Here is a 10,514-nt window from a genome sequence, read left to right as displayed (position 1 = left end):
CACACACGCACACACACACACACACACACACACACACACACACACACACACACACACACACACACACACACACACACACATACACACAGCTCCATAATATCATATGAACAAAAATAATGACACTAAATACATGTAAAGACAATACACATGTATCCCATATATACATACACATCCCCCACACCTTCCCAGGATCATCATCCATCCGCCTGAATTTCGAAAATGTCATACTTTTGTACATTACTTTTGACTTGAGCTTTGCAATGATTTAAGCTTAGACATTGATTTAGCTCCCCTTAAATTATAACATGACAAATGCAACTATGTCAATGAATTTTTAAAATTATGACGGCAGAAATAGTGAATTAGTGTGTTCCGGGTACCCTACCTCGTGAATGGTCCTTGTTGCTTGTTTTTTTAAATGATGAATGACTGGAGAGAATTTTTATAGCTATTAACCCAAAACTCCAAACAATAAAAAGTATGACAAGACTAAAGAGCAGGAGAGAGTGTGGAGTGACTTATGATGCAGAATCACCTGCTTTGCTTTATTTATGATTGCTATACTTCTAGATATTTTGTACTTTGTGTAATGTGTAGTTTCCAGCTAAATCTGTCATCTATTGTCATCCCAAGGAATTTGTTTTCATGCACCCTATCAAAGGCAAACCCATCTATTTCAAACGGCACCTGTGCATTTATACCATACTTTCCAAATAACAAAAAATGTGCCTTGCTCACATTTAAAGATAATTTGTTCACATCAATTTATTCAATTCGTCATTGAGTTCAACCTGTAATTTTTCCACATTATTGCCAGAGCAAAAAACATTTGTGTCATCCGCAAGAAGTACCAGTGACGGCAGCTTTGATACTTATTGTCAAGCAAATATCATTTATGTCAAGAATAAAACGTTTTGGCCCTAACCATTAGGCCTATTTTAGGGAGGCTTCAGCCTCCCTAAAAATGTCTTTAGCCCCCCTAAATAATTTACGAATAACTACTTTAAAATGTATTATTTTGCTGATCGGCTACAGCCAATGAAACATCACACTCACCCAATGGTACAACAAATACTGTTGACCGGGTCAAATATGGACTGAGTTTCCTTCTGTACATTTGGCCCTGGAAAACAAACAAATAGAACTTAAATTTAGCTAAAAAAATATTTTGATTTAGTGGACTGCAAGAAATTGTTAAAGTGTATGATTCGCACCGTGTACAAAATCAGAATGTACCTAAAACCACGATTACAGAGGAGAATGTCTAAAATTATTAGTCAAAGATTTTTTTCTTCATTTTTACGCTTACACTTATGTGTGGTTTGTTTCACTGTGTTTAAATAATTACATCCACCACTTCATTGCTGTGAGAAATGCTTTAATGATCTGCCTTCAACATGTTGATAAAAAAAAACATGAATATAATATAGCAACAATGAAACTATTCCAACAAAGTTATTACAGTAAAATTCACCTGAATCATCGCAGAACCGTATTCAACATGAAGCGATCCGATTTGCTAAACCATTAACCTCTTGCGATACATGCAGTAAAATCTGACAATCGAGGGACACTAAAATTCCGTGCTTATAGGTGTTTAGAGTTTTCTTTTGAAGAAATAATTAATTGACAACAAAGCCAACTTGCTCATAAAATGTGTGAAGGAATGTTCGCAAACCAGTATGGAACATGTCTGTTTTAAAACCTTTCAGTGGGGAAGACATAGGAATCGGCAGCTTCTACAATGCTTGAAGCTAAGTGAAATTCTTGTGTGGCTTTATTGGCCCAGTCCACTGACGCATCAGAACTCTCTTCCAAGTAGTCAACAGTTTGGTCACTGTTAGTGTCTTCTTCTGCTGGAAAACCCTGACACAAGCTAGCATCGCCCTGGGTCAAAAACAGCAGGCTTGCTGGGCGAGAAAGCTTGTTGGGTTGCAAAGGTGCTAATGAGAGAGACACGTACGGTAATTCATATATGCGTTACCACTAACTACTGTATTATTTGTTCAAATTATAGCACCACAAATCAAGAACTTCATTTTACTTGCTATTATAATTACCCGTAGTCAATATCTTCTTCTGGTTCTTTTTTGAAGCTGCAGTCTTATATGTATGTATAAAAGAAAGAAATCCAACATATCTCAAAAGGAGTGAGATGAAGTAACATTGATTCACTCCTATGCCTTGTATCATGAATTTTATACACACACACACACACACACACACACACACACACACACACACACACACACACACACACACACACACACACACACCTCCATAATATTATATGAACAAAAATAATAACACTAAATACATGTAAAGACAATACACATGTATCCCATATATACATACACATCCCCCACACCTTCCCAGGATCATCATCCATCCCCCTGTATTTCGAAAACGTCATACTTTTGTACAGTACTTTTGACTTGAGCTTTGCAATGATTTAAGCTTAGACATTGATTTAGCTCCCCTTAAATTATAACATGACAAATGCAACTATGTCAATGAATTTTTAAAATTATGACGGCAGAAATAGTGAATTAGTGTGTTCCGGGTACCCTACCTCGTGAATGGTCCTTGTTGCTTGTTTTTTTAAATGATGAATGACTGGAGAGAATTTTTATAGCTATTAACCCAAAACTCCAAACAATAAAAAGTATGACAAGACTAAAGAGCAGGAGAGAGTGTGGAGTGACTTATGATGCAGAACCACCTGCTTTGCTTTATTTATGATTGCTATACTTCTAGATATTTTGTACTTTGTGTAATGTGTAGTTTCCAGCTAAATCTGTCATCTATTGTCACCCCAAGGAATTTGTTTTCATGCACCCTATCAAAGGCAAACCCATCTATTTCAAACGGCACCTGTGCATTTATACGATACTTTCCAAACAACAAAAAATGTGCCTCGCTCACATTTAAAAATAATTTGTTCACATCAATTTGTTCAATTCTTCATTGAGTTCAACCTGTAATTTTTCCACATTATTGCCAGAGCAAAAAACATTTGTGTCATCCGCAAGAAGTACCAGTGACGGCAGCTTTGATACTTATTGTCAAGGATCAATTGTGTCAAAAGCCTTCATGGGGTCAGTGAATATGCTAATTGTACTGTATCTTTATAATCAATTGAGTCTGTTATTCTTTTTATGGATTCACTGAGTGCCTGTGATGTTGTTGATCTATTTATCCCAAAACAGTCACAAGAAGATGCTTTGGGCAAATGATGGACAACTCGTTACCAGTCAATGACAGGGTACGGTATAAAAACAGACCGGCACACTAATATTCCCACCTTCCCACCAAGGTCTGCGCCAAAGTTTGGCAAAAATACCATTTCAGCATTTGTGATGTGTCACTAAACCTGATAGTATAAATATGTTTCATTAGGTATATTATCTGAATAGGCTGCCTCACAATCCACTGAACGAATAACTACTTTAAAATGTATTATTTTGCTGATCGGCTACAGCCAATGAAACATCACACTCACCCAATGGTACAACAAATACTGTTGACCGGGTCAAATATGGACTGAGTTTCCTTCTGTACATTTGGCCCTGGAAAACAAACAAATAGAACTTAAATTTAGCTGAAAAAATATTTTGATTCAGTGGACTGCAAGAAATTGTTAAAGTGTATGATTCGCACCGTGTACAAAATCAGAATGTACCTAAAACCACGATTACAGAGGAGAATGTCTAAAATTATTAGTCAAAGATTTTTTTCTTCATTTTTACGCTTAAACTTATGTGTGGATTGTTTCACTGTGTTTAAATAATTACATGCACCACTTCATTGCTGTGAGAAATGCTTTAATGATCTGCCTTCAACATGTTGATAAAAAAAACATGAATATAATATAGCAACAATGAAACTATTCCAACAAAGTTATTACAGTAAAATTCACCTGAATCATCGCAGAACCGTATTCAACATGAAGCGATCCGATTTGCTAAACCATTAACCTCTTGCGATACATGCAGTAAAATCTGACAATAGAGGGACACTAATATTCCGTGCTTATAGGTGTTTAGAGTTTTCTTTTGAAGAAATAATTAATTGACAACAAAGCCAACTTGCTCATAAAATGTGTGAAGGAATGTTCGCAAACCAGTATGGAACATGTCTGTTTTAAAACCTTTCAGTGGGGAAGACATAGGAATCGGCAGCTTCTACAATGCTTGAAGCTAAGTGAAATTCTTGTGTGGCTTTATTGGCCCAGTCCACTGACGCATCAGAACTCTCTTCCAAGTAGTCAACTGTTTGGTCACTGTTAGTGTCCTCTTCTGCTGGAAAACCCTGACACAAGCTAGCATCGCCCTGGGTCAAAAACAGCAGGCTTGCTGGGCGAGAAAGCTTGTTGGGTTGCAAAGGTGCTAATGAGAGAGACACGTACGGTAATTCATATATGCGTTACCACTAACTACTGTATTATTTGTTCAAATTATAGCACCACAAATCAAGAACTTCATTTTACTTGCTATTATAATTACCCGTAGTCAATATCTTCTTCTGGTTCTTTTTTGAAGCTGCAGTCTTGTTGTGATTTGGTTGATTATCTCCATGTTGGACATCTTCTTCCTATCGCAGACAATTGTTTTTTTTATAGAATAAGTTCACAAGTCAGATACATGTTTGACATTCAGGGCCCTATTTACATCGAGAGGCGCACGTGCGCTCGGTATAAAACCTGGTACATCTTCATTTCAAGCCGTGGCAAGTTCAGTTTACTGTGGTTGGAAATTTAGCAGACTATTTTGGGCCTTGCTGGCCGTTGTGGCGGTCCAAGGGTGTTTTCTATTACACACCCCCTGGCGCAGCTGACAATTTGTTGACAGAAACTCGACTACACTTGTGCTTGGTGTGAAAACTGGTGCAGTCTCACTTTCATGGCTGGTTAAGTCTTGTTTACCGTGTTTGGGAATGTGGCAGTTCACGTTGGTACTCGCTGAGCGATCCACCGCACCGTGGTGACAGAAAATAGATAAAAATTTAGACGAGGAAAAAGCTTGTTCAAGTTGTGGCACATGAAATGCAATGTGATATTGGTGGATTTGACTGAGACGTTATGGGACGCACATCTTCCAAAAAGTTCAATTTCTATTTCACATAGGGACAGGTCGTTTTGAATTTTTTTGGTGCCTTAATAAATTAAATTGCCATTTAGAAACTGCAATTTGTATTTCCTTGGGTAGTCTCTGTGCGATATTAAAATTGGTTTGATGAACTGAAACCTTTGCATATGATAAAGATGTAAAGAACACAGAAATCAGGAAGGGAGGAAATATGACTTCATAGCACTGTTTGTGGAAATGACTCATGTAGATTGAGAGACAAGCTTTGTATGCTTAGGCAGAGTTAAGTTTCGTCAGGGAGAAAAAGTTACTGGAGAGTCTTTGCCGCATGTACATTCTCTCACACTTTTGTGTTTGTGTGTGTCTGTGTGTGTTGATACATTTACTTTGTAATTCAAATAATCTGTAAACCATTTATTTCTTAGGGTTTTTAGTAAGATACCTTTGAAATGACATTCAAGACTTTGACATCATAGTTTCTGGTGTATGTACGGTTTAAAGGTAGCCTAATATCAAAATCCATTTGTCTCACTGTTTTATGCATAACATGTCAAGTCTGTGACATTGTTTGAATTGGAAATCTATGCAGTTTGTGGACTGCATGCAACAGGCGTTTAAAAAACACAAAAGGCAACCAAACAAGCCTTTCAGATTTTGGTGTAATTACAATGTAGATACACTACTGATTATACAAGTACTGCCCATTTTGTGGTTTGTCAAACTAATCCTGTCCAAGCACTGTCTAATCCCAGCTCATATTCTGTTATTAGGGGAAAAGAAGTTAACGCTTGGGGAATTCTACTTCACAATGACAATTGGGGCCTTATTTTCATTCTGGACGCAAGTCTTGAGCAAAGCGCAATCGAACTGTGTGCATGGGTGGAGTTTTCTTTCTTTTGGTATTTTGCTTGACTTTGAGCTGGTAGAATTGTATAACAGGATAGTTGCACCATTGTGGAATGGGAGGTAATGTTTTCCTGGCCAATCCTTGTGGCATCCCTCATTTGCATCAAATTCAGGGCGGTAATGAGCACATGCGTAAGTACGCCGCGCCTGCCCTCGCAGAAAATGAAATTAGACTGGTTGGAGTGTGTGCATAACATTGGCATGTAAACACCATCATCATCCCTTTCAGATAATGTAACTGTATGTGTATGATGTGGACAACAATTGGAGTACAGGTATTACACCTCACAATTGTGTGTCCACTGTCCAGGTGTGACACACATCCCTACCACCCAGCCCCAATAGTGTTGAGGGTGCTACTAAAATATTTTTAAGATGATAATGATTACAATTCCTTCAATTGACTGATTACGACAAGAATTCAGCGGGATTGTCTCAAGCTGGTGTCATGGTTATGAATTCAATACCATGAGGGCCACCGTGCACATCCGCAGAGTGCAGAATCTGTCTACCTACACCTCGATTAAATAAATCAAAATTATGTTAGACAATCTCCGCTGCCAAATAGACCAGGTTTTAGCCAGTCAAATATGTAGTCAACTTTCTGTCACCAAACTGCGAGATGCACCGACCGGTATGCGCAGAAGTAACACCCACTAAGGTGAAGCGGGCCTACCAAATTCACAAACACACTGAACTATGTCACTGCCGCGGCACGAAAATGGCAATGCGCCCATTTTTATGCAGAGCGCAGACTACTTACATTCTGTCACTAATCTATAAGGTACATCGGGGGCATGTTGCTTCATGCACGGGGACACCCAGACGGGCGGAACACAGCCTCAAACAGGCTACACTAGACTTGTGCGAACACGAAAATACAGTTACGGCCGTTTTTATGCAGAGTGCACAGGTACCAATCTACTAAAATAGGGCCCGAAGAGTCGACTTCAAACAATGAAAACATGACTTTTTTTTTTTTGCGCCAAATGTCTGTCCCACAAAATTACCAGCGTCACTTTACAACAACTTATTCGTCAACAGTACAGTTGCTTGCAGTTTGTTTTTATGTCTGCTCACATTATCAAGCTGCACATCTCCACCAATTTCCGTTCCCACATCTTCGTGTTGTTTGGTGTTCTCTCCTGCAAACACAAGGAAGAAATGTTTAAATACAAATGTTGAAAGACTTTGAAGCAATGTTCCCTGAGGCAATTAAATGTGTCATTTAATTTCTTTGCCCAAGCTTCCCTTGGCCATGAAACAGCCACGGTCATGATGAATGGATATCTATCTATCTATCTCTCTACATGCCTACATACATAAATGAATATAAAAATATTCTATGTGTGTGTGTGTGTGTGTGTGTGTGTATATATATATATATAGAGAGAGAGAGAGAGAGAGAGAGAGAGAGAGAGAGAGAGAGAGAGAGAGAGAGAGAGAGAGAGAGAGAGAGAGAGAGAGAGAGAGAGAGAGAGAGAGAGAGAGAGAGAGAGAGAGAGAGAGAGAGAGAGAGAGAGAGAGAGAGAGAGAGAGAGAGAGAGAGAGAGAGAGAGAGACACACTGTATTTACCGCACTAAAAGGCGCACTGGACTATGAGGCGCACCTTCAATGAATGGCCTATTTGGTAATTTTTTTTCATATATTGGACGCACTGGATTATAAAACGCAATCTATAATGGATCCACTAAATGGAGGTATGCTCCTTCCGTTGACTCGAAAAACATAAATTAACGATTCCTTCAATGAAACTACGAAAATTGAAAATAATGCATTAAAACAGAAAATCAAGTGAGGAAATCACAAAATAAATTCTATCGCCCCCCCCCTACAGAATTTATTTTGGCATTTCCTTGAGCGGACCGCCAACAGAACGATCAGATGTCAGTAAATTGGAGGAGAATGGACTGTCTCAGAAGTGTTTGTTATTTATTCCTTTGTTGTGTATTCACAAATGAGGAAATCACAAAATACATTTTGTAGGGGGGCTGTAGAATTTATTTTGTGATTTCCTCGCTTGATTTTCTGTTTTGATGCATTATTTTCCATTTTCGTAGTTTCATTGAAGGAATTGTTAATTTACGTTTTTCGGAGGCGGTCATGAACGGCTCTCAAGTCGAACGGAAGAAGAGAAGGCACGGAGACGGACAAAGACGTACCTGTATTTGTTGAGACTGTGAAAACCATCAATAACGTGTGCTTTTTAAAAAAACAACACCACAGCTCTCCTTTTTTCGGAGCTGCAACAAAAACTTATTTAATAAAGCAGCTACACAATTCACTGAACCAACAGCAAGTTCATATATTCTAAGCATGTCTCCAGCAAGGAGCTATTTTGGGGTCGAAATATTACCGTAATGACCATACACAAGGCACACCGGATTTTAAGGCGCTCTGAACTTTTAAGGAAATGGAAGACTTTTCGGTGCGCATTGTAGTCCGGAAAATACGTATTTTTCTTTCACACTTCGTCAGCCACATGTGCCAAATAGTTTCCAATTTCTGTATCAGAGAAGAAAATGAAAATACAAAACATTGCTTTGAAGTAATAGCCTCAAAAGAAATCTTGGTTGAAAAAAAAGGTCATCGATCATGGGCAATCAGACTACATTTAATATTCCAACATCAATAAATGTTACTTTGAGGAATATATTTTCTTCCTTATTCAAGTAACGCGACGATGTGGATGTGGATTTGAACAGTTGTTAATCTCAATGTGTTCCCTGCGACTGGCTGGCGACCGGTTCAGGGTGCAGTTTGCCTTTTGCCCAAAGTTGGCTGGGATACGCTCAAAGGAGAGACATCACCGTTTTCAGTGCATGGATGACTCACATGTCCATAAACAGCAAGAGGAAGGTGAAAGATTTGCCTTTTCAAGAGAGAAGGGCAGCCACTATTTCGAGTCTGTGTCGGTTAAAAACAACAGTGATAAGGTTTGTTGCACTCCGTGCTGCCAATGGTGTTACCCATGCAGCTGGAATAACCTTTGTCCCATTAAAAACTGTACCATTGGTGAATCATCCAGGACATGGATTGGACTCACCCGTGATCCTAATACGCTCCAGAAAATGGATGGAAGGACATTTTTAAATATACATTTATTTCTGTAGTTTTAATATATCTGTATGCTTTTTTTCAAAAAGAGGGAATTCTGAAAATACAAGAGAACGGGGACTTACGACTTTATTATAAAAGCATTTAAACTCCCTTCCGAGGTTGAATAGCTTGAATTGTTTTTGCAGTTGCTTGACGTGGATGCCAAACATTGTTATGTGTTGAAAGGAATGTATTTGGAAGGTTAACAATCTTTTTTTACAGGACATGTTGCATCTCAGCGGAGCAAAAAAGGCCTTTTTTTTTTTCGGAAGCCTGACCTGTTTGAAGATGGTGCTGATGGTGATAGTGGCAGGCTTGAAAGCAGAGATGTTACACGGCTGCTCGTCGAAAGTGCTGAAACGTTCTGAGTTTCTCCGGGGCATCTGCACTTTACGATCTATGCTGCTGGATTTCCCTGATGGAAAAAAAAAAAAAAAAAAATCATCGCAGGGCAATATGCATTCAAATCACACCAGATTGTGACACTACAGGAGGTCCCCTAATGTAATCGTTACATTTATTTTAAAAAATGTACATTATAATGGACTCTATGCGCACCAGATCATGACGGTAGAAACTACCGAAGTGTGTGAGCTTCAGGCTTCCGTTTATTGCAAGCCACCGGGAGGCCATTGGAGGAAACATGACCCCATTCTTTAAAATTGTCTTAACGTGGGTTTCTGTAATAGGTCTATTGAATAGCTGAGAGATTGGGCTTTTCAAGACTGAAATGTCCTTTGAACTTGTGAGTTTTTGAAGATGAAGGAATCCTCCTGCCAAATCTAAGATATGCCCACCATTATGTTCAAGTTTTTATTTGAAAACATTTACCGTTGAGCCGGAACCACAATGGAGAAAGTTTATACATTCGGACAGACAATTTATCTCTTGCAACATCGAATTGACGAAGGTAGTATGTCCGTGTGTCTTTTTCTTTGTCGGTTTCCAGCTGAGTCGCTACGGAGAGGCCATGTTGGCCGCTCTCTCATGAAGCTTTGTGGGAAAATTTATCCTCATTCTGCTGTTCGTAGTAAATGCTTATTATTATTATTATTTTATTGATTGTTTTTTATCAGTTCACATTTGTTGCATGCTCGCCTTGGAAAGAGACCATAAAGACTTTGTATTACATTTTGTGGTTGTTTTTGTGCCCTGGGTTGAGCATGTCAAAATAAGTCATGCAAGTCTGTAGCCCTGTTCACACGGCAAGATTTACTCCGACGCTGCACCGAAGTATTTTGATGCGATATATTTTACACCGCAACAAATTTCGTGGAGCGTTCACACGTACAAGCCGCTGAGCGACGCTGCACCGACGTAGTGCCGAAGTAACTCCACTTGCGGTCACACGGGGCAGTATTTTGTTTCGCAGTAAAACATGCGCATGCGTAAAGAAAGAAGAAGGCGGGGAAAGGAAGTAC

General features: G+C 38.9%; 1 protein-coding gene across 3 annotated transcripts in view; it reads right to left on the bottom strand.

Annotated features, from left to right (window-relative positions):
- LOC109510554 (beta-1,3-galactosyl-O-glycosyl-glycoprotein beta-1,6-N-acetylglucosaminyltransferase 4-like) overlaps positions 1-10,514 on the bottom strand; it is a 28,520-nt gene that overhangs the window by 11,052 nt on the left and 6,954 nt on the right. The window contains exons 7-9 of one of the 3 annotated variants that reach the window (XM_019860940.1): positions 7,074-7,138; positions 4,506-4,590; positions 3,815-4,388 (exon numbers count right to left, since the gene is read on the bottom strand). The exons of 1 other annotated variant lie outside the window; for it this stretch is intronic. In XM_019860940.1, the coding sequence (XP_019716499.1) occupies positions 4,144-4,388; positions 4,506-4,590; positions 7,074-7,138 (395 nt within the window). In that variant the 3' untranslated portion in view covers positions 3,815-4,143. Of the gene's footprint in view, positions 1-3,814; positions 4,389-4,505; positions 4,594-7,073; positions 7,139-10,514 lie in introns of those variants that run through there. One more of the 3 variants, XM_019860939.1, reaches the window with a different exon arrangement.

Source organism: Hippocampus comes, unplaced genomic scaffold (genome assembly GCF_001891065.2).
Source record: "Hippocampus comes isolate QL1 unplaced genomic scaffold, H_comes_QL1_v1.1 scaffold130, whole genome shotgun sequence".
Taxonomy (NCBI): Eukaryota; Metazoa; Chordata; class Actinopteri; order Syngnathiformes; family Syngnathidae; genus Hippocampus; species Hippocampus comes.
This window is presented reverse-complemented; position numbering and strand designations above follow the sequence as displayed.